General features: G+C 44.2%; 1 protein-coding gene across 2 annotated transcripts in view; it reads left to right on the forward strand.

Moving 5' to 3' along the window:
* Window positions 1-24613, forward strand: part of COL4A4 (collagen type IV alpha 4 chain) — a 131124-nt gene that overhangs the window by 89277 nt on the left and 17234 nt on the right. For both annotated transcript variants that reach the window (XM_019533048.1, XM_019533047.1), the window contains exons 37-44: window positions 1786-1893; window positions 8292-8363; window positions 9565-9693; window positions 14225-14332; window positions 17208-17363; window positions 18091-18189; window positions 20153-20161; window positions 22233-22367. In XM_019533048.1, coding sequence (XP_019388593.1) covers window positions 1786-1893; window positions 8292-8363; window positions 9565-9693; window positions 14225-14332; window positions 17208-17363; window positions 18091-18189; window positions 20153-20161; window positions 22233-22367 — 816 coding nt within the window. The remainder of the gene's footprint in view (window positions 1-1785; window positions 1894-8291; window positions 8364-9564; window positions 9694-14224; window positions 14333-17207; window positions 17364-18090; window positions 18190-20152; window positions 20162-22232; window positions 22368-24613) is intronic.

Here is a 24613-nt window from a genome sequence, read left to right on the forward strand (position 1 = left end):
CAGTGTATGTCTCAACATCTATACACGTGCCCCTGTTAGGCTGGAGTAAACTAATTTACTCTGCAGTAAGATAGTACTTGTAAATAGTACATATAAATAGTATTTACAAGTACTGTCCTGGTGCAGAGTAAAAACTTTGCACCAGCGCATGTGTAGATGCTGTCCCAAATGGCTGGGGCATGAGGGTGGTTCAGTGTAGGGACTGTCTGCTGCCTAGTCCCACACTGAAGCATCCTTGTGCCCCAGCCAGTCCCTCTGCAGCACATTGAGCTGGGTCAAAGCAACCTCAGGCAGGTAGGCTGACCCCCCAGGACTCCTTGCCAGCCAGGACTTCGACTTCAGGGATAAGTGCAGACACACCCGGTAGTAATAAGCTCCAGAACTTGTTGCTGCCTATTAACAGACATGCGTAGACATGCCCATAGAGATGTTGGGCTGGCAGTGACCTCTGTAGGTCATCTAGTCCAACCTCCTGCCTGATGCAGGATCATCTATATAAAGAAGGAGTAGAGAGTCTGCCAAGAAGGGCCACAATGGCAAAACAAGAACTGATAATTCATTTAGAGAGAATTTATGACTTCAGGAACCTATGAATAACTTATGAATAAACAGTGTCTGGACAATAAGGGAAAACACCAATGTAGAGGGACCCAAGCCAAGCAGCTGCACTAAGATGGGGTGTGTGCGCTCAGCAGGTGTCTTGCTCTCTTTCAAATCTTACCCATCACAACTAAATGTAGTTGAGAAGAGGTATAGGAATTTAGTACCAGCTTAGAGAGCCGACTGAGGTTGGCATGGGTCACTGTTGGGATCTTCTGTGGGGCTTCTCCTCCCCTACCCTCCACCCCTTTCCACTCCAAGTTCCAGTTGGTGTTGGACACATGTTTGGCCATCTTGAGTGACTGCCTTGCAGCTCAGATGGAAAAAGAAGCAACCAGGTTGTCCGGCATCAGTGTGTTTTGGCTATGCTGACTGGATTCTGCTGTGAGTTCAGAGTCAGCTGGGCATGGCCCATGTAAAAAAGCAAACAAACTAACAACAACTCAAATAACCATGCCCTAGGCCCTTCTCTGGCCATCCAGGCAGCTTGGTCACTTTTCTTCAGGCAGTCTCAATCCCACATGGGTTACCCTATAATTGCTCAGTCTGTGTAGGTCTGCTTGTCCTAGGCAGACTCCCAGAATAATGTGAGGCCAGGGAAGTCATGAACCCCAGCTTAGTCCTGAAGGGTACCTGACTTCTCCTGGCAGCTTGGTGATCCAGCATTCATCTGGAGACCTCTGGAGACCTTCAGGTCTCAGGCTCTTTGTCCCCTGTCTCTGTGAGGAAATGTGACAAGATTTCTCATTCCTCGGTGTGTACCACCAGTCCTGGGGTTGGTATGGGCTCACATAGGGGTTCCCAGGTTGGCAGAAACCAGTCCGGCCCCTCATTCAGCCCCATATGCCCAGCTGCTATCAGCAGGTGTTAAGAGCCCCTCAGGGGCTCTTTATTCCCTGCAGCTGCTGCCTCCAGGCCTCAGGTGGTGGTCCATACACCAGCTGCCTGATACCATTCTGGGCTGCAGCCCGAGCCCATGTGGGGCTGGGGTTCTGGCCCCTGCCCGGCTCCAGGTGCAGAGCCCAGGGGATGCCTGTTGCATGCTGGCTGCCTGCCCAACAGCACAGCAGAGCATGCCCTAGTTGCACAGGTTCACCATTTCCCCACAAGTCAGTACATGGCTTGGCTGAGCCCCTGTTAGAACCACCTAATGACTGCAGTAAATAGAAAGTTTTTCACTCTCAGGTGCTGTGGGTGTTCCAGGATTGCCAGGTGTTCCAGGTGACCAAGGTCTTATTGGACTCCCAGGGCCTGCAGGATTGCCAGGATTCTCTGGTTCCAAAGGCAGGAAAGGTAAGAATTACAAGGACTCTAGCCATAGCAATGTATTACTGTTAACTGCATGGGAACCAATGGAACTGAAAGTCAAAGAGGAGTTTTAAAAGAGCTTTACACTGGCCTAAAATCTTCCCAAAGTTTAGAGTGGCCCCACTTTGGCTTAACTAGGACAGTTAGGCCAACTCAAAGCACCACTATTGTGCAGTCATTATTGCATATTTATGTAGTACTGGTATGAGCAAGTACTAAATGAACATGCAGTAACTTGAGTTACTGTGCAGTAATGCCGACAAACATCTTTATTGTGTTGCATGAAGCTGCTACACAGTAGTATCGGGCTACTGTGCAATCAGCATCTCATGTAGATGCAGCCAGAAAGTACAAAAATTGTCCAAGGAAATGAGACTAAAACCTTAGGTAAATTAAACGGATACACAAGAGATCAAGTTCTTCTTAAACCAATGCAGCCAAGAGCAGAATTTGACACAATGAAAGTAGACTTTCTCTGTAATCATTTGGATGCTGTGCTAACAGTTATACTGTGTTACACTTTGTGACCAGCCAGTGCCACTGTTACTCTACGTATAGCAACTAGGTATCTGACTGTTGAAGCAGACTGAAGGGGAAAATGGTAACTTTGTAAACGGCATTCCATTCAAATGTCTGAAATCTTGTGTGACTGGTACATTTTATCAAATTGTGATAGTGAGATAACTACTATTTGCAAAAGGTGGTCTCTAGGTCAATTTACATCTAAAAATGTTCCAAAAATATGAGAAATTCTGCTCTTACTGGTGATCACTGTGTTTGAATTGAGCAATGGCAATCTAAAATTCTTTTATCCATGAAAGTTTATGTGTGTGCACACACACAAGTACTCTCTCTCTCATATACTCAATATATATTTTGAGTATTGGAGCTGTTCATTAAAATTAGATCAATGTTAAGCTAAAAAGATTTTAAAGTTCTTTTGTTTTTAAGTGGCCTCGGAGTCGCAATCTGTATCCTAAACAGTTCCTGGGATAGCAGAACAATAGGTGGCCTCATACTTCAGTAGGGCCACAATTTTATCCAGAACATATTCCTTTTAGGAAGGACTATGAATTCTTGTAGAGGGAAAGAGAAGTTTTAGCTTTTTGATTTCAGCCTAAAGCAAACTTGGGCAGTTCAATTATAAGCCACTGAAAAATGAGGTTTACAATGAAAGTTTTTGCTTTCTACAGCAAGGCAAGGGTGTTGATACCATACAGTGATGATAAATTTCTCATTGCTATGTAATCTGCAGGGAGCAGTTTATCATGTTGCTGAGTATAATTATATATTGCAGCAAAAGCAGGCATGCTGCAATGACAAGGTTTTCCAAATATGCTTCCATTTGAAAAGAGGCATCATGCACCTGACTACTTGTTAGTTGCAAAAGTATCCTATTCCTCTTCTGTATGGACAGGCATTTTGTTTAGACCGAAGCAGACACATCTCTTCTACATTTTACTAAACTTGTCCCAGGGCCTGCAAAATGTGATAGGGGGCCAACTCAATGCCAGGTCTCAACATCAGCCTACCCACCTGTCTATATGGAGCAATCCACCCAGTCTTTCCTGCCATGACTTGCTGATTAATAAACTGGTGTAAAATGTGGGAGGCTGCCCATTTTAATGCCCCGATGCCAAGGGGCATTGTACATGGCTCCTTACTGCTCCTACACTGTCCCATGCCTTGCAGACGGTATAAGTTGATGATAGCTCTGGCCTGAGGCCTAGCCAAACTCTGTCCCTTGCTGGGCCTCCATCATTCATGCCGACACGCTGCCATTTATAGGGACTCACTCAAACCACCCACTCTCACTGGGCCTATTGCACTCTGCCCCCTCTCACCTGGTCTCTTTCGTACCGCCTATCACTGGGTCACTCCCAATCTACCCTGCCTTGTGTCTTCCAGTCTGCACATGCCTTCAGGCTTATGTACTCTCACTCTAACTGGGCCCGATGCAGCCTCTTCAGGCCACCGCTACACCAACCTTACTCTTTGTGGGCACCAGCCTCATACCTCACACTGAGCCAGACTCAGCCTCTGGCCCCTCTCTGGGCAGCTCATATACATTTTTGAGGGGGTTGGCCCCTGTTCAGCCCTTCAGGTTGCCCTTCAACCCTACTCTGCATACCCCTGGTGCAGCCCTTCAGGTCCACCCATGCAAACCTTACTCTATACTTGGCTGGCACAGTTCTTCAGGCTGCCACTGTGCACCTTACTCTGTGTAGGCCTCACATGCACTATTGCCTCCTCTCTGAGGCCCCACTACTGTCCCCTCTCTATCTGAGGCCTCTGGGGTCATACATTCCCCTCCCCCTCCATGGGGCCTCTGTAGGTGTAAATGCCCTGCCCCCTCCACTTTCTGTTCCTACACATAATTACCCACTGAGTAGTGGGGGCTGGGGTTATATGGCACCCCTACCCACCTTTCACCGAGGAGGCAACTGGCCTGGCATTTCTGGGGAGCTACCCCACCATGGGTAGTCCCACCAGACCGTCCTTCCCCAGCAGGGTGCAGTTTTCAGTCATACCCAGGACCAGGAGCCTCCTGCCATCCCCATAGCTCCTGCCCTTACTTCCAAGAGTGTTCTGAGCAGCAGCTCAGCTGGGTGGTGTTTCCATGGCTGCAGCCAGCAAACTGCTGCCTGAGTCCTGGGAGCTCTGGATCTAAAATGGAGGCTGCTCAGCCCTCTCCTCCTATCCCAGAGCAGTCATGTGACTGCCAATTAGGGCTAGGCCACACCTGCAGGCTGCACTGCTACCTGCTTTCAAGCATTAAAGTGGCAGGCACCATAGATTACCAATATGTGAACAGAGGCTGAAAGATAGCTTCAATGAAAACAAATTCCAGAGGAGCTGAGCAAGAATTAGATCTATGTGGATTAATTCTTTCAGTGCGGTTGAGTAGCAAGATGATAAACTTGGAAATGTATCAGGCATGGCTGGTGAACTCAGAGACAGGTGGGGTGGGTAGCGTAAGCGGAGGGAGAAAATTTTTTGGGGGGAGGGCTGAATGCACTCACACATGGGCGCACCCCCCCCCCCTTCAAGGAAAGTCTGCGGGACAAGGAGGATGGGGATGGGGATGGGACCAGGCAGGGATCAGATCAAAGCTGGGGCCGGGATCAGGGACGGGGCCTGCTGCACCCATTCCTTCCCCTGCACCCATAGTCATTGCCTGGCACTGGTGGCCCCTGTAAATTCACCACCCTGCACTGGCCCCAGCCCTGCACCACCCGGGGTGGCCCAGAACGGGGCCAGCCTTGGCTGCACTGCTGACCCGGAAAGGATGGAGCCCGCGAGACCCCCCCGCACCTACCCAACATCATCCCCAGAAAGAGCCATGATCTTTGCATGGGGCATAGGTGGGCTGCAGCTGCAAGCTTCACGCTGCCTGCTCCATGCCTTGCGGCTGCCTTTGAAAGCAGCGCAACATGGAGCCATGTGAGTCCCACCGCTGGGTGGTCCAGGCTGGGCAGCAAGGCACATGGCACTGGGCTGCACAGCTTTCAAAGGCAGCAGCGAGGTGTGGAGCAGGCAGAGTGCAGTTCACAGCTGCATTCTGCCCGTGCCCTGTGCAAAGACGGGGGGGGGGGGGGGAACAGGCTCCCCTTTGCTGCTCGGCGTCATGCCCCTGGAGGAGCTGCCAGGCTCCGATTGTTCCATGACCTGGTCCTGCCAGGGCCCCATTCACCATTAATGGAGCCCCAGCCAGGCCATGGGACAGTCAGAGCCTGGTGGGTCGTCCAGAGACACGGTGCAGGGAAGTCAAAGTGGGGAAATGTGCCCCAGCTCCCCTGCGGTGCACACAGCCCTCCCCCTCCCCTAGTCCTCCCATTCTCCTGGACGACTTACCTGCTGGAGCTGCTATGTAGGCTGCCTGGGTTCGCATACATGGCACCCCCTGTCTTCCACCTTCCTCCCAACAGCTCTTTACTTGGGCTGGGGTGTCAGTACAGGTACCCCACTGCCCACTTAAAAAAGTAGCTATTTCAGTTATTTAAACTGGTTGTTTCCACTGCGTATGCACCATTGATGAAGTAAGGAGATAGCCCCAAGGTGCCTTACTGCGCATATGTGTAGTGGACTAGACCAGCCTGTATAATCATGACATGATTGATCATGTTGTTTTGAAACTGGCGGAGCAGTGCCCAAGCACCCCCTATTAACCAGCCATCACTGAAACTTATCCATGTATATGAACGTAAAAGAATTGGTATGTTTAGTATATTGCAGAGCATAGATCTTAGATAATAAGTGACATAGTAACAATAGCAACATTGTAATAGTAGTGATGATGCATCTGTGACTATCATCAAAAGTGAAACAGTTTAATTGTTCATTATTAAGGACAGAGTCTTGTTAGCATAATTGCTTCTCATTTACATTATAGGTCTCAGGTCTGAACAACTTTTGGAGTAGGAATTGAAGTTATAGGGCAGTTACCAGAACAAAACCACTATCTCTTTATTACAGATATATCTCACTAATTAAGGGCCTGATTCTGCAGCCCTTACTCATGTGAGTATTCCTCGCTCTAGCAAACAGTCACATTACTTTTAGTGAGACTACTTGTGTGAGTAAAGGTTGCTGGATTGATCTATAAAACATGGAAAGGATGGTTCATATATAGGTCAGCCAATTCAGCTGTACCTGGAAATATGGGACTGTAACAGTCCAAAATCTAGAATTACAAGTGTTGATGTTATAATGGATTGTTGGCAAATGCATTAGAAATTCCCTGGAAAGCAAAGTAAATCAAGTCATCAATCCTGACTGAATATGCTAAAGATCAAAAGAATTTTAAACAGCAAACTGGATTGAAAAAATATCAGAGTATGTAATCATTTTAGATGTGCCATTGTAAAGTCCCCAAATTGGCTAAATAATTCTGATTTAAAACTTTAATAAGGAGCTCCTCTGCAAATACAGATGACGCCACAGTACACAGGATTGGAAAGGTAAAAAAATGCCATGAAATGTTATCAAAAGAGCTGTGAACTAAAGGCAGACAGGATATTATGGGCTAGACTTCTCCTGCCCTTTATTACTAAGGTTGGCCTGATACTTCCAAATAAAGTCATATTTTCAGTTTAGCAATTCAGTCACATATTTGAGTGCCTAAATATGGGCATGCTGGACTCATACTGTGATGAAGGTACCTCTCTCCCCAACTTGAACTGAAGTACTTGTGCATGCAGCTGATTGTAATTTGAAATGTTGGCAGTGAAGCAGAATAGTGAAAGTTCTCAATTTTCAGCTTTGATAAAAGAAAAACTTAAGCATTTACATTAAAATCACTCACATAATTATCCTATAGTAGTACAATCTTGTACCATTGTTTCTGCACTAGATAAATACGTAATATATCATCAGTATCAGAAAAATGTAATTTGCATTTTTAATTGTAACTTCTATTTTGATTTAACATGTTTTGTTTTTTAAAATTGGGAAAATATATAAGTTCATGAATAAGAATATTTATTATACTTTAAAAAATGAAAAATTGTTAGTAATTCAAGAGTAGTTTTATTATGAACATGATCAAAATGTTATCCCATTTTTTTGTGTCAGTTATTTTTCTCAGTTTGTAGATAAAAAGATGTTCTTTCCAAATTTTTATCCTGCAGCTCACTATCTGGTAAATCCATCTAGTAAATCATCACCAATTACAAAGATTCTGCATAATAGCACATGTCTTCAGTTACATGTATGCAACCCCACTGTGCTTAAAAGGGTTTGCACAATTGAGGATTTAGACTTTTTTCAAATAATCCTGTACAAAATAGAATGGAATCCCCCGAGTACTCTTTCCATGGGATTAACAGAAATAATAAAAAAGTGGTAAAATCATACTTTTATTACTAAAACTGGTAGATTATAACTGAATTCACTGAACAGATGTGGTGCCATTTTAAGGTCACTTTTCAAAGTAAACTACTCAGGTATGCGTACACTACAATCATAGAAATAGCCTGAGACCGTAGCAGAGAGAGACCTGAGCCAGTCTAAGACTAGTTAGCTCAAGTACCAGGAGCTATCAAGCCATGGCAGGCAATGGTACATGTGGGAAAATTGCAGAGTTCTGTGCTGCCAAGGCGAGACTGCAGTCTAGGCATATCCTACAGGATTAACAGGTAGATGTTCTTATTGAGAATAAAAAAGGGGAATTACTTTTGCTAGTTTCACTTTCTTTTGCCACCTGGAAATCTACAAATGACACTTTCCCATGCAGACCACTCTTCCATTGTCAAAACACATAAAAAATAATACATATTGAATAAAAAACATGCATTCAGTTATTTTATACATTATTTACTTTTTTCAATGAATGTTCTGAAGGATTTTGTCATGTTCCTAAGTATGTCTGCAATACTTCTAAGGTATGTCTGGATTGCCTGGATTAGATGGCTTGAACGGACTCCAAGGTCAAAAGGGTTCACCAGGAGTTCCAGGTAAAGAATAACATTATTTACTTGGGGGCACAAATTCTTTTTAAAGGTACACATTGGATGGTACACTATATTTTGATGTACAGCTTGTCCAGAAGACATTAATAATAAACTTTAAAACAAAACTGAAGGTTAGTGATGTACTGTGACACACCAGAAATCATTTGTGGTAAAAAGACTTAATGGCCGTGTGTAGACAAAATGAGAGACATGTGTGCACGACCCTTTGAAGTGGGCTAAATGCTTTTGCACCGCTTTAATGGCGTCGGTGTTTGCACACGGCGGCATATTGTGCATTAGTTCCAGCCACTGTAGGAACTTCAGCAGCGTAATATGCCTTAAATGACTTGGGACACAGTAAATTAAAACTACTTCGAGGAATTTTAGTTTCCTGTCCCTACAGCCATGGAGCAAAGCACCGGGCTCCACGCAGCTCCATGGCTCTGCAGGAAGCCCTGCAGGCAGCCTGACAGCAGCCCAGGAAAGCTGCTCTGCCTAAGAAAAGCGGTGAGCCTGATCTTTTTTTTCTTTCCCCACGTGGAGCCTGCCTGAACTGTGCAGGGTCCTGGTGCTTCCCTCCATGGCTGCTGTGCCCTCCGGGACCGCCTGAGCCAGATGCCTGAGGGTGGGTGCCACTTGTGGGGGGAATGCAGCTGCTGCAGAGGGAAGGACCAGTCCAGGGAGTGCTCCACCCACTAGCTGCTTGTCCTCCCCTTCCCGCCAGAGAGGCAGGTAAGTCAGCAGTGTGTGTGCACAACATGGGGGTTTAATCAGCTGAAAATTAAGTGCTGTTTTTTAAAACCCACCACTTCAATTTAGGGCCCTTGTTTCGTCTACACACGTCCAAAATTCCTTGTTTTAATAATCTGACAGTTTTGCTGGAATTCTTCAAACCTATTTTTACCATGAAGGTGACCAGTGAAAAGTTCCAAGTGAATCCAAGTCACAGAGTTTTCTTATATAAAAGACAACAATATAAAAGGAGACTTACAGGGGAAAAATTCTGGCCCCAAGGAGCTTAACATTTTTGAATTGAGGTGAATGAAGGTCAGATTCAAAACTCCATTCAGCTTCCACATGAGAAGTAGAAGCAAATGTTAGGGTGATCTTAAACAGAAGAACTTCCACAGCTGGCATTTAATTCTGTGCATCTTTATTCACATTCATAGTAGATTTCATATACTGTAATTATTTTCCTATGAAGGTCACAGCAATACAGGGCATCCAGGATACCAAGGAGAACCTGGACCAAAAGGAGACAAAGGTGAATCTGGACAGCCAGGAATTTCTCTTCCAGGTCCCCCTGGAGAAGCAGGATTGCTAGGACTGCCAGGTAAGAAATGCCTTTATCCTCAGTGTTGAATAGGCAACTGTTGATCCTTCTGGATCATGGTGTATGCATGAGAGGTCACCAGGACCTTTGAGGCACTAAAACGAGTGTGGAGGAGTGGAGGCTGCCCAAACCTTCCACCCCTATTTGGATCACTGAGACGGTATCCAAAGACCAGACCGTGTCTGGACATTCAATGCTTCAATGGCTGTAGTTATATGCACTTCCAGAAATGAACTGCAATGCTAAAATGATAACTCAGGTAGTCTTGTCCACCTGGTCAGTGTGCATATGAACTATGTGTCTTTGGGATCTCTTCATTAGGAGAATGATTTTTCTCTTTCTAGTGCATTGACACCTTCTGACTTTGTACAAGGAAGGAGTGAAAGCAGAAGATTAAAGACAATGGACAAAATCAGGGAACAGTTAAGATCTCATCTCAGGAAGAAATTCTCAGGGAAAAGGAGTGCTAGAGAGCTGGCAGTTACTAAAACACCATGTTAAGGATACAACAGCAAAGTATCCTGCTGCAGAAAAACAGGAAATATAGTAAGAGACTAACATGTCTTTCTCAGGAGCTGTTTAATGATAGGAAAATCTGAAAGGAATAATCCAAAAGCAAAGCATACATATAAATAAGGGATAGATATGAAGAAATAGCATAAGCACCAATCAGAAGGCTGAGGTACAAAGTGAATTAAAACTAGCAAAGGCCATAAAAGATGAGAAGATACAATTCTAAAATTACATTAGAAGATGACAAAATGAGGGAAAGATCCATTACTGAAGGAGAAAAAAGAACAAAAACCATACGATACAATAAAGGAGACTGGAATAAATTGTCTATGTCTCTTTTGCTTTAGTTTTCACAGAAACGGTTATGTTTTATCAAATGTTTAACACAGTTATTTTTTTAACGGGGGGAGCAGGAACAGAGGCCACAGCATGGAAGGAAGAATTTAAAGAATATTAATGTAAATAAAATGTATTTGGTGAAGAGGTCTTAAGAAAATGACCAAAGCATTCTCTGAATTGTTGGAGATTATCTTCAACTCAAGGAGAGTGGGAGGTCACAGAGAACCATAAAAACCGAACACAATGCCTATATCTAAGAAAAGGATTGGGGGGGAGGGGCAGGGGGAAGGAGAATCCAGGGAATTATAGGTCGACAGGCCTAACTTTGATCCATTGCCAGATTCTGAAAATGCTTGTTGTTTGTAAGGACCTAGAGCAGGGCTTCCCAAAATTTGGTCATCATGACCCCATTTATGACCCCTTTTCTCAACATTGCCCCTCACTCCCAACCCACAAACACCACCCACCAGGTGCTTCTCGGTCCCAACCCACAGCTCCCACAGCCCTGCCTCTCACTCCCAACCCACAGCCCCCCAGGTGCCTCTCCCCCACAAGGCAGCACAGCTGGAGCACAGCCTGTGCTGGGGGTAGATGTGGGCTGCCTGCTACGTGCTGCCTGCTGTGGGCTTGGGGCTCCACACCCAGCTGCCCTCTCCCTGGGGACCTCCATGGCCCAATGGGCGGGACCTGTTGTAGTAGGGCAGGGAGGCTTGGTGCCACTGCCAGAAACCCCATGGCAGCCATGGCAAGGTGCCCCCTGACCATCCAGCAGCAGCAGCATGGAGTTGTGCCTCCTAGAGAATAACTTGGTGAAACAGCCATTGTGGACTGTTGAGAACAAACCAATTTCCTTCTTCGATGAGGTAACTGTCCCAGTGGATGAGAAGCAAGCAGTAGAAGCAGTATATATTGACTTTGGTAATGCTTCTGACTTTGTCCCCCTTGACATTCTCATAAATGAATTAGGAAATTATGGCCTAGATTAAATTACTGTACAAATCATGATTAAATGATGATCAAGTGATTAAAAATTGTTTTCAGAGTACTTATCAGTGGTTTGCAGTCAAGTTGAGAGGACATTTCATGATTTGTGTCAGTTCTAGTTTTATTCAGTACTTAACAACTCTGATGTCATACAGGTCCCTGGCAGATGTTACAATAATGACATGATTGGGATTGAGGAATTTTATGTCTCATCCAAAGCAGGACATGCAATGTTTTGGGATGGGACGTAACATTCCTCACATTCCAGTTGCACCACCACAGAGCTGCCTCCAGCCTAATTTCTAGATTAGACAGGGTGCGGCTCTGTCCTGGTCCCTAGAGCTGCCTCATGTCTGGCATCAATGCTCAGCTGAGCAGTGGCATCTGGCATGGGCAGACTTGGTTCTGGTTCTGGTTCAGGCTGTCCCCAGCCTGATCTAGGGGACCAGCACCAGGACCTAGGGCTGTTGAGCTAGTGCTGACAGTTAGCTGACTGGCAGCCCCAGCCCCTGTCCCAGCCCCAGGCAACCCCAGGGTTTAAGCAGCATCCTGATCCCAGGTTCCCAGTGTCCTGGGACTTCTAAAAAACATGTGTGTAGCCCAGCTTCCCATAGCTCCCTGGGACTCAACATTTTAAAATGCCTTGCTTTGTAGCCCCTACAGGGGATGCAGGGCAAGGCAGGAAAAACTGCCAGGTGCAGTGGCTGCCGGTGAGGGGAGCCCCATGGCAGCCCATTTCCTGTATTGAACCAGGGCTTCCCTGATCCTGATGCCAGCCCCCATTCCAAACCCATAAAGCTGATTGTCAGCATCAAGATGGGGACGTGCTATGCACTCAATTTATGGCTCCATTCAAAGGAGCCACAAAAATAATCCACATTTTATGTGATATCTTTGTGGCCAGTTTTTCACTTTATGGCACCACAAATTTGCTGGACATGTTACACTGTTACTATTTATGGTGCAATTAATTGCACCATAAATGTAATGTGTGTCAGGGCCCACAAACTTCACTTATAAAATTGGTAGATAACAACCATCTGGGAAGAGTTCAAAACACTTTGGAAAACAGGAATAATTTTTAAAATGAGTTTATTAAATTAAAGGAACATCCTGAAATCAACAATTTATCAGGCAACAAAGATGAGTAAAAAATTTGGAAGGCATGACTTATGAGAAAAGGTTGATGGAATTGGGCTTATTTTCTTTAGAAAAGAGAAGATGGGGTGGAGGAGATGTGATAATCATCTTCAAATATAAAATGGGCCATTATTAAAACCATGTTAACTGCTCCCTGTGAAGCCCAGCTGGAGTGGGATAGGAGCAACCAGGGACAGCAGGAGAAGATGGGGTGGAGGGGAGGGGAGGGGAGGGGAGGGAGAAGCACAGTGGCAGAAGAATTATCTATTCTATATTGGAAGACTTATAAGAAAGACAGTGACCAGTTCTTCGCACCTACTGGACAAAAGTAATAGGCTTAATTTGTAGCATAGACTACGTAGAACAGATATTAAGGGTAGTTAATCATAGAAAAAAAACTACGTAGGGAAGCTGTAGCATACTGTTAACCGGAACTGTCTAAGAACAAGTTCTTAGGCACAATCTCTTTCAGACTGACATATTTCTAGTTTCCATGACTATAGAAATTATAACTTTCATACAATTTGTGGAATCAGTATCAAGGAATGATATATTCTGGGACATTTTAGTTTCAGTGGAGTTTATAGAAAGAAATGAACACTTTTAAAAAATATATTTGCTTTCCTTTTTTTTTGCCAAATGCCTCAGTCTTTACTAGATCATTCAGTACTCAATTATAGCATTAACCCGACGGTCTGGATGACTTTACATCTCACTCCTCTAGTATCATAGTATCATATCATAGTGCTTAAGATTGGAAGGGACCTAAACAGATCATCAGGTCTGATGCCCTGCCCTGGGCAGGAAAGGGTGCCAGGGTCATATCACTCCAGCCAAATATCTGTCCAGCCTCCTCTTGAAGACCCCCAAGGTAGGAGACAGTACCACCTCACTTGGGAGTCCATTCCAGAGCTGGGCAGCCCTAACTATAAAGTAATGTCTCCTGATGTCCAGCCTGAACCTTCTCTCTAACATTTGTGGCCATTATTCCTAGTAATCCCAGGTGGTGCCTGGGGGAACAGAGCCTCCCGCAATTCTCACTGGTTACCCCGGTGAGTTTTAAATGGCCACCAGATCCCCTCTCAGCCTTCTCTTGTGGGGGCTGAATAGGTTCAGGCTCTTTAGTCTCTCTTTGTAAGGCTTGCCCTGCTGTCCTTTGACCATGTGAGTGGCCCTCCTCTGGACCCTCTGAATGCTAGCACATCCCTCTTGAAGTGCGGTGCCCAGAACTGGACGCAGTACTCCAACTGTGGCCTGACCAATGCTGCATAGAGGGGAAGGATCACCTCCCTGGACTTGCTTGTGATGCATCTGTAGATGCACAACAAGGTGCAGTTAGCTTTACTGACCGCTTCCTCGCATTGGCGGCTCATGTTCATTCTGGAGTCAACAATGACTCCAAAATCTCTTTCTGCCACCATGTTGACAAGAAGGGTGGTCCCCAACCTATAGGTGTGTTGCTGGTTCCTTCGTTCTTAGATTTGTACCTTATTTCTGCAATCCAAAATATAAGACTGAAAATGTAGTAGCTTACACACATGATCTGCTCTTTTAGGTAGATCAGGAAGTCCTGGGCCTAAAGGACATGTTGGAAGGGCTCCAGAAATCGCTCCACATGGTCTTCCAGGGGATCGTGGGCCACCTGGATCAGGTGGCAACAGAGGTAAAAGAAAATCAAGTGATCATTTAACCAAACTCTGAACTTAGCATTACTGGCAGTCTGTGTGTTAGTACATGAATGCCTGGAGAAACAGAAGATTTTTGTGGATGGTATCTTCTATTGCAGCAGCTCTCCTCCCAGGCCAGGGACAGAAATTACACATAGACCGCTATAAGTGATTGGAAATTGGTTCAAATCTGTAACACAACAGAAGTTCAGCGCGCATAAACCACTTTCAAAATGGCAGAAACTGGTTTAAGATAAGCCTGGATGGATGTAGTATCAGACATAACTGATTTAGATTAAATTGGTTTATTGAATTTCTGTCCCAGATCCCCTCCAGAATCAAGTTAACTCACAGACCCTCAGCATCCCAGGATGTTTTGCACCTCCCTCACAAACCCTCCCTTGCAGGGTGGGCAGGCTAGCCTTAGCCCAAGCTGTTTGCTCCAGCTGAGCACAGAGGCATGCTCTAGCATACCTGGCTTCTGGCCTGAACCACTGCAGGAATGTGTCTGCATTTCTGGAATCAAAAGTGAATGTCTATTCACTTGCTTATCAGTTCAATTAACACAGCTTAGAATAACCTGCGAAGCCTGAATTGATTCAGCCTCGGGCTTCTTGGCTATCTGTACTTAGCCCCAATGTGCAAAGTCCCTTATCAAAGCCTTCCTGTTATAGGTACCACTTCCCCAGTCCTCTAATAGATCCAATAAATTGCATAAGGGCAGGCCACCCTGTTATAATGAGGATAATGATATTTATTACCTTTGTAAAGCACTTTTCACACATTGGTCTCAAAAAGCTTTACGAAGGAAATAAACATCCCTAATGGTCTGGTATAAAGGTTTTATGTGTATGCGTGCAATATGTAGACCTCCATGAGTTCCAGTAAAACCTTTAAAATGCACCAATGGCAATGCATTTATTGTATATTAGGAATTTTATTCAGACTGTATTTAATATTTCCCAATATACTTGTAAATATAGTTATTACAAATCTAACTCTACCAGGCTAAAGATTACATTAAAGAACCCTCCTTACCCTAAATAAATTAATGGAAAAACTATTTTCGGATAAGTACGATGTTGGTTGTAGCTGTGTTGGTCTAAGGACATGGGCAGGCAAGGTTCCTCGGGTAGATGTGATATCTTTTATTAGATTAACTAAGATAGTTGGCAGACTTGTTCTCTGCAAGCTTTTGGGCACAAACACCCCTCTTCAGGCATAGGGAGAGTCTGCTGTTGTTTTGTGTGGTCTCCTGGGTAGAATAGAGGCCAATATACGAAATGCAGGTTTGCTCAGGAGGGTGTTTGTGCCCAAAAGCTTGCAAAGAACAAGTTCGCCAACTATTTAGTTGGTCTAATAAAAGATACCACATTTACCCAAGGAACCTTGCCTGCCTATGATTTTGAAGTCTAATTTCATAGAATCTTTAGGGGACAGAAACAAGAGTTGCAATTTCTACTGAAAAATTAGGACCGTCTCCTTTTCAGTGTCTTCAGACATTTCCCTTTCTAGCTCTGCAGGCTTCCTGGATACCACAGCTCATATGTGCTATTGCTTTAAAACTGAATGTCTTATATCCATCATCAAGCGTACTTTCTGGCTGAGATCAGCTACACATATCAGCCCCATGTTATCTACTTTTGCTGACCTGGGTTGAGCTCCTGCTTTGGGTTCATCTCTGCCAGAAATAGTATTGTAGTTTTATACAGGTTCAAGACAACTGAATATTTTGAAAGCAGTCTGGCTGAGAAATTGTTATGATTCTTCCAAAATGTGGACTTTTCCCCTTAAAATGAAATCAGCTGGAGGACTAGAATCATGAAGGGTTGATATTCAGTCCAGGGCAAATGACAGACTTACATTCTAGCATCTCACAGTCCCACAAAGCTAGAACAAGGAGTTTTTTACCCTTGAAAAGGGAACTCCCAGACCTTCATGAGGCTGCAGGGCACTTGGTCCTGTAGTACTAGGTTTTAAACTTGCAGTATTTGTAAATAGGTTTTCTGTGAGCGGTGCATGTTTTTGTGTAGAACCTCATGCAGATCTTATAATCAATTTAAGAGCAGGTGACTGGACTTTCCAACTGCAAATGAAGGCAGGAGGACTTGTAAATTCCACAAGTCCTGTAATTCTGGCTGAAGGGATTAAAAAGCACCTTAGTTTTATTAGCTTGGATTTTTTTTCTATTTTTATTGAAATAAACAAGGAACTGAAATAGAAAATCTTTCAGTGCCAATAACTGCCCTAGACCTTACTCCATTGAAGTTGCAGTGCCAAAAATGTGAGAGTGGGGGAAGGAAGAACACCTGGGGCACCAAGCTGGTGCCTCATTGACAAAGTAAACCTCTACAACTCCCACACCCCCTCCCCACCTCTCCTAGCTAGGATACATCAGAGGCTGGCGATTAGGAAGAGAGGCTCAGGAATGGCCAGGAGCAGCTCAGAGTAGGTCTGAATGCCCCTCACCCCAAGATCTGTTCTGGGCTTGCCCAGGATAGAGAACTTAAGAGTGGCTCTCAGACATGCAGTTTGGGCTGCCTCAGGTCATCATTTTACTTGATTACCACCTGTCTCTTGTCAGCAGCGGACCCAGAGTCAGGACAGAAGCAACACAGACCTGCTTACTGGTTCTCAATTCAGACAGCATTACCCTGCTTCTCACTGGCTACAGAGGATTTGAGTGGTTGCAGGGCAGGAGGCAGTTCCTGGAGATCTCCCCTGTACTATCCTGCAGCAAGGCTTAGGGTAATACTTTCCTAAACACTTGGGTGATTTAGGGCCTTAATTTCCAGTGAAATCTTATAGGGCTTAGGTGCTCTTAAAAATGCTATGCTTTGTGCCAGTATTACCAGCAGTGGTTTTGTTTAGGTCCACCTGGCAGTGCTGGCCCTCCTGGAGAGATCATCTTTGTGAAGGGAGATCCAGGCAACTTTGGCATTCCAGGGGCAAGAGGGTTTCCTGGCCAACCAGGCCAACAAGGAGCCAAAGGCTTTCCAGGAAAACAAGGAAGAGAAGGCCTACATGGTATGATTTAATTTGTTTCAGTGAATACCTGCACACTCATGTGCCAGACCACGCTCCACAGAGGCATGTGCAGAGTCCACTTCTTGCCAACTGAACGGAGAGAGTGTCAGGCATCTCTTGACACTGCTGTTATTATGGATCTGTGCATGGGGAAAGGTCAGGGCAGAAGAGGATGCACACTGCGATCCACCAAACAGGATGCAGCCAGAAAATAGTTCTGTCTGAGGCACTGTTGATTTCCTTTTTGGAGCATCCTCTGATTTTGGGTGCCCTCTGGCTAGGAGAGGTTTGTAAGTTTGCCAGAGTAAACCCTGGCAGAAAGCTTCAGTTGAGTTGCGTTGCCAGACAGCTGAGAGAGGCAGTGAAGGTGATAACATCGTCAGCATTAATGGCTTTGTACTTCCAGCAGATTTCTGGGACTTGTAAAGAATACAAGGTCTAGATTCCCCACTTTTATGATAGGCAGAGTGAATCCAGAGAGTGCCATTCCCCTCCTACCTCCAAAAGGAGGAATTACAGGAAATACCACGAGGCTTTTCCCTGTGTGCACAAACTGGTTCCAACTATGCTATGTTACTCCAAACATGGTCAATGATCCAATGTCTCACCTTATTGTGTGTCCTGTGCCTTCAGTTCCCTTGGGTGATGCTGTATTTAACTGCCTGTTATGAGTAAATCTTTCAGTAATATCAGTGACCCCAACATTTTCCCACCATTTTCTTTGTAGGTCTCAGAGGAAACCCTGGTCCCCAGGGTCCTCCTGGGCGAGTTGGGCAGCCAGGAGACCAGGGCATTGAAGGTCATCCTGGGCCTCCAGGTCCCAAAGGTATTTTTGAATTGATTGTTCCTTGCCATTCATTGGTATTTATATTTGTATAGAACACGTTTATTAATGTTCATCTACATGGACAAAATTTAAACAACCTCAAAAAAATCTGGTTGCACAGTCACCTTGGAGGAGTATAAATATATTGAGGAGGAGTTAAATAGATTTGTTTTTCTTATTATTACCTTCACTCTTGTTCCAGTAAATTTTCATGAATTGCATTACGTTAGTTTTAAAAGGTAGCTGTTGCTTTTAGTTGTATTGAAATTTTTTGAGCCATTGATAATAAAGGACAATTTAATAAATGATCATTCTGCTCAAATACTGTCACTAAGTTTTTAACAAAAAAAAAAAGAAAAGGGAGAAAAAGGGCACAAGATTATGGTCCTTGCAGAGATGTGCAACAGATGCCACTTAGTACAAAATTTCTTAATGTGTTCTGCCACCATTTTCCTTTTTGTATATAACATGCATGTCATCACAATAGTATATTAACAGGGACTCCAGTGACACAGTTAAGAAATATTACCTCAGCTTATTGTGTCAAAATGAGAGTCTGGAAATAATTAATCTTGAGAAACTCCTTTATTTGCCAGTTAGAAACTATTTCTTAAAATAAAGAACAGATGTTTTCTCATTATGCAAATCTGAAAAATATTTTAAGACAATAAAGTCCCCAGAGTTGTTTATTTAATTTAATCATATATATACTGCTTTCTTTACTGACTGGCATATTGATTTCAACAGAATAAGGGTTATTAGGAACTTTGTAGAAAAAATCTTGAGGTCTTTACCTGTGTTTAAACTCAACTTTTCCTTCAGACTCTAAACAGACTTTCCTTTGATTTAGTAAAAGCTGAGTATATATGTAATAAAGGCTTAAACCCAGATTACCTCTGTTACTCTTACCAGCAATGTTTTCCCTAGGAACCTCTTCTATATCATGTATTCAGATGACACACTAACAGCAATGGCTACTGAGGAACAACATAACAGTTGCATGTTGCTGCTTACACAAAGCAGCTGCAATGGAGTTCCTTGCAAATTGCTCCTTTAGTTTAGATTTGTAGAGGGGGGGGCAGTCATTCCTGTAACCTTGCGTCAGCTCCCGTCAGTGCTATATCAGTCCTGCCTTTTGCTTTCTTAGGCTCCTCACAGAAACTGAATCTCCCAGATATTTCTATATGACAGTCTGTCAGATCACCAGATTTGTAAGCATGTCCAACCTGTAATCCTACCACAATGACACATGCTTGGGTATTGTTGGGGTGTATGAACATGTAACAGAGGTGGTATTTCCCTGCTTTTGTATAGTCCTAGTCAAGGTCCTCACCTAGATAGCCCTCTCCACACATGGTTCTAGTGAGAGTTCTAATAAGGACTCCAGGATTTGACACTGAGGGCATTTTTTCATGAGTATCTGACATGGCACTGGACACTTTTGATTAGCAAGTTGTGCTAATTAAAGCATATTAAATGTGTTTTATTTCAAAGCACAGTGCTGCCATTTTCTAGTGCAGAGGCACTCTATGCTGCTAATACACATGGCACACGAAGCTGCCAAAGCACATCAATTTACGTGCTGCAATCGAGTCTGCTCCGACATGCTGGATTTCCAGCACATCAAAGCAGGCTCCCCGCATGTATGCAAGTACCCTGAGACTGCCAAGAAGAGACTGACCACTCACAAAAAACACTTCCTCATGTAACAAATGCTATAGTTTACAGAATTCATTTGATCAATATGTGATCCTTTGTCAATATGAAAAAATCTCATCCTGTGTCCCAAGACCTGTGCTTTTATATATTTTGCTGTGGGATGACTAATATTACCTTCCTGAGCTATTTCAGTTCTAATTCCTTTCCATTCCATTCCGCATGCTAATTTACATGCCTGAAATTTGTTTCCACACTGCATCACAATGGCTGTTGTGGTCTGCTTTCCCTGGTTTGAATCCTTCAGGCTTCAGAGGTAAGCTGGAAACATCTCTTTGACAGAAAGTTGTTCTGTAGGTCTAGGTTTCTTTCTTTGCTTTCCAACCTCATGGGATAGAAGTCATGTCTGATAGCTAAAAGTGATAGATACTGTTTATAACAATGCCAGGAGTGGCACAGGAAGCTTTTGCATGTGGCAAGTGACAGACTAGGAGGAATACATGCAGCATAGCAGCAGACAGGACAGGAAACAAAGCAAAGCAGAATATTGGGTAGGGGAAGGGGATTGAAGCAGCAATTGGGAAGGATATGGGGCTAATTTGTGACATGTTTGATAAAAGGTTGGCCTCCACTAGTAGATAGGTGGTGTTTCCAGGCTGAGTAATATACTAGCGTCATGATGAGGAGCATCATAACTAAGTGCCTGTATATAGAATGACATATGCTTGACATGTAAAATATGGGGGTTTCTCTTAAATTATTTTTATTTCATTTTATCTGCTGCCCCACAGCCTTCTAACTAGCTGAAATCCACTAACAAAGTCCATGTTCCTGTTACCAGATTTGAGGAACCAGATACTGAAACCCATTGACTTCAGTCCAGTAGATCCTCTTAGTCACTCTGTTTTATTACAGAATGCAAAGGATGAATGAAAACAATCACAGAACGGGTATTCTGTCAGATGTTTGTGAGTATTCACCTTTGCATTCTGTAATAAACACCACACAGGGGTGTCAGTAGGTAAACTGTAGCCATTCTCTGGCTGCTCTTTAATGTATGCAAGCCCTGTGGGATGCAACATCTACCTCCTTACCTCTGATCTACACAAGAAAAGGCAGTCAGTTACCTTCTTAACATAAGGCACCATAAGCTGTAATGTATACTGACAAGGTTCTTTGGATAAAAATGATATCTTTTATTAGACAATTAGGTAGTTGGAAATATTATTCTTTGCAAACTTTCAGGCACAAACACCCTTCATCAGTAATGTATGCTAAACTCTTAGGTTAGGAACACATATTCAAAAAGCCTGAAGAGATTCAGTGTTTTCAGGTTAGTCTAATTTGGCTAGGCTAAATCGGTTTGTAACTGAACAGACATCCTGAAAATGCAGGCACATGCCAGCAGTGGCTCAGGCTAGAAGCCAGGGGGCGCTACAGCAGCCCTCCCTTCCTTTCCACAGGGCTGAGCTGAGGGGGGGCATGGCCAGGCCCCTACATGACACCATCATTAGGGAGGGGTTCCCCCCCCCTTGATAACAGAGCATTTATCAGCTCTGTTATCAGCATTTAACACAGAGCTGATGATTACCTCCAAAAGCCCTAAATGGGCACTGTCCTTATCTGCCTTACACAGCATTAGGTAGTATACCACATGCTGGCTACAGTCTGTACTGTGGAAGAGGACCACAAGGGATCTCTGCTTAAGCAGCGAGTCGTGAGATGGGGGGGTAAGACAGGGGAAAGCCAGGCAGACCCTGCTGTGTCTGCAAGTCTCTGTCGAGCTCCAGCCAGGGAGCAGAGGGGAGGGGCCAGCCCTGCTGTGGAGCAGAAAGCCCCACCCAGCTCAGAGACCATGCTGGGACACTGGGTGTGTCTGGTTTAGCTTAAACCAGCAAGGGGTCTGGGACAGACATTCCACAAACTGGTTTGACCCAAGTCAGTTAAGTCTGATGCAACATTCAACCAGGTTTATCTCAAACTGCTTTCAGCCATTTTCAAACTGGTTAATGTGCACTGAACATCTGTTCTGTTACAGATTTAAACCAGTTTCTGGCCACTTAAACTGCTTTATGTGTAAGATCTATCCCTAGCCTTATGATCTAGGTTTCCCCCAGGTTTCAGCTCAACCAATTTAGGCCATGTGAAGACAAGATATAGATATTTAGCACACATTAACACACATGCTAATCATGCCATTACTTCCTTGCCTAAACAAAGCTTGAGAGCAAAATTAAACCAGTGAGACTTGTTGATTAAAGTTTTTAGAAAACTCCATTTAAAAGCACAATTGAATACTAAAAACTAACAGGTTTTTATATTGATATCTCACATGGGAGCCATTATCCACGTTTTGATCCAATTTCCTTCCTTATTTCACATTCCAGGTGACCCTGGTGAACCAGGAAAAGTTGAAGACAGCTTATGCCCTAAATTTCCAGGGCCTCCTGGCAGAATTGGGTCAAAAGGACCTGAAGGGCCTAAAGGATTACAAGGGCCAAGAGGCTACACTGGATTCCCAGGTATGGCCTCTGTACTAAATGCCTGGATGGATATTTTGAGACCAATAGAGTATTTAATATATGTGTTTAATATATTAACTATATTATATAAGTATTTAATATACAACTGAGTACAGGTGGTGAGAATGTTTCCATCTTTTTCTCTTTAATTTTATCATTTCCTTCTTTCTTCTTGAAGATGCTAAGGACATGGACAACTGAACAAATCAGGAGTTAAAATGGGGAGCGGGGTTAACAACTGTGCAGCTGACATTCAGTTACATCTGTGGGCTCAGTCTTATGCTGCTGTAAGTGGTAGTTAAACAGGCAGCTTAGTGAAATAGGGTTAAGTTACTGTGGTTTACTGTGGGTACATGAATGGTTAGCATATGCCAGCTGCTCGGTAATAAGGTCCCTCCCCCTTTTAACTTGCTGTCATTCAGTGATTCCCAAAAGGTGTTCCACGGTACAGTAGTGTGCCACAAGGCCTCCCGCACTCCCATCGAAGGAGATAAATGCTCTCTTCCTCCGTTTGGTACCCTGAGCCTGCCCTAGCTACTTCTCTGGGGACTGTTGCTGCTACTGGCTTTCTCCACGCTTCCTTGCCCCCAAGTCAACCCCTGTGCCAATCCTCCCATACTCCCATCAGTGTGCTTTGCTGCAAGCAGGCAGACACGCAGAGTGAGTCACACTGCAGCCCAACTTGTCCCTTACACTTCTCCCACATTCCTGGCCAGTATGTGAGATCCTGCAGGAGAAGCCTCAGAAGCAGGGGCTGCCTTTGCCCCTTGAGGTACAAACCCTGGGCCAGCAGGGGGCAGAGAGGGGGAAAAAGCAGAGCATGGTAGGATGAGGCCCTGTCCTTGTGGTCCTTAAGGAGCACTAGCTAGATTAGGGATTCTCAATTTTTTTTAGTTTCAAGGTTCCCCTCCATATGTTTTCAGAATTTAGATCTATCTTAGTGAATTTCAACTGTGGTGCCACAAAATTCAAAAAAGATATGGAAGAGGGAGGCCTGTAAAAAGATTGAGAATCTCTGGAACAGGAGACTAATTCTTTGATTAAAAAATATGTATTTGGTGTCACTTTTTTTTTTTTTTTTTTTTACCAGTAGATAATATCCTCTGGGGTATGGAATATGTGTAATACACCCCCCCACCCCCACCCCTTTTTGGGCATATCAAAAGTTTGGGAAACGCTGTTGTAATTCCTTCATCAGTCCACAACCTAATGAAGTACAGGAAACCCTCGTTATTCGTGGGTTCAGCATTCGTGGTTTCAAATATTCATGAATGCCAAATCCACATTTTAAATACACTTTATACACTTACCAGAGGTCCTCAGGAGTTTTGTGCTTGCTGCCAACGGGCTCCTGCAGCCACCGCCGGGCTCCCACCGTCATCACCAGTCATGCCCCATTCCACACCCCCAGTCACTGGGGCACTGCATTCATGAACACAGTGCCTTATTTGTGGATTTTGCCATTTGCAGGGGATATGAGAACATGTCCCCTGCAAATGGTGAGGCTCACCTGTATAGTAGGTCAGAATACCAAAAGGACAGTGAGCAGATTGGTGTGGAATGTTAACTGATTTATGGCATTCCTCATCCATGAAAAAAATGCAAAAGCAGATTTTTTTTCCTGTGAAAGACAGAGGTGTGTTTGTGTGAGATTTTTTTTCCTGGACCAAGTGGGAGAGCTGGGAGAGATGTAGACAAACTTTTGGGCACTCAGGTCTGAGAAAGAAACAGGTACAGCTTAAGCTAAGTAACTAATAGAACAAAAGTCTGTGTAAAATTCCTTATGTAAAGAATAAGTCTGCTTAGAGGGATGAAGCTGGACTGTGAAATAGAAGGAGAACATTATTAACAGGAGTAACTGACAGACGAGAAATGCAGGAGAAAGGATTATTTGACTAGTGTAAGAACAAAACCATTCAAGAGGGAAGGGGGTCTTGCTCTTACACTAATCTTGTCATCTTTTCTAATGCATGTCTCTGTTCTTCCTTCCCCACACTGTAGTTATGTCCAGTAATCATATTTTCTTCCATCCTGCAGGCTGCCTAATTAAACAAGCCAGGGTCCTCTCAAACCAGGTCCCTACTCCCCTGATTATCCTTGCTTCTTCTTTTCATCGTTTCATAGTTAGTAGGGTTGGAAGGGACCTGTGCAGATCATCGAGTCCAACCCCCTGCCATGGCAGGAAAGAGTACTGGGGTCAAATGACCCCAGCAAGGTTTTCATCTAGCCTCCTCTTAAAGACCCCC

Source organism: Crocodylus porosus, unplaced genomic scaffold (assembly GCF_001723895.1).
Source record: "Crocodylus porosus isolate Cpor-Errol unplaced genomic scaffold, CroPor_comp1, whole genome shotgun sequence".
NCBI lineage: Eukaryota > Metazoa > Chordata > Crocodylia > Crocodylidae > Crocodylus > Crocodylus porosus.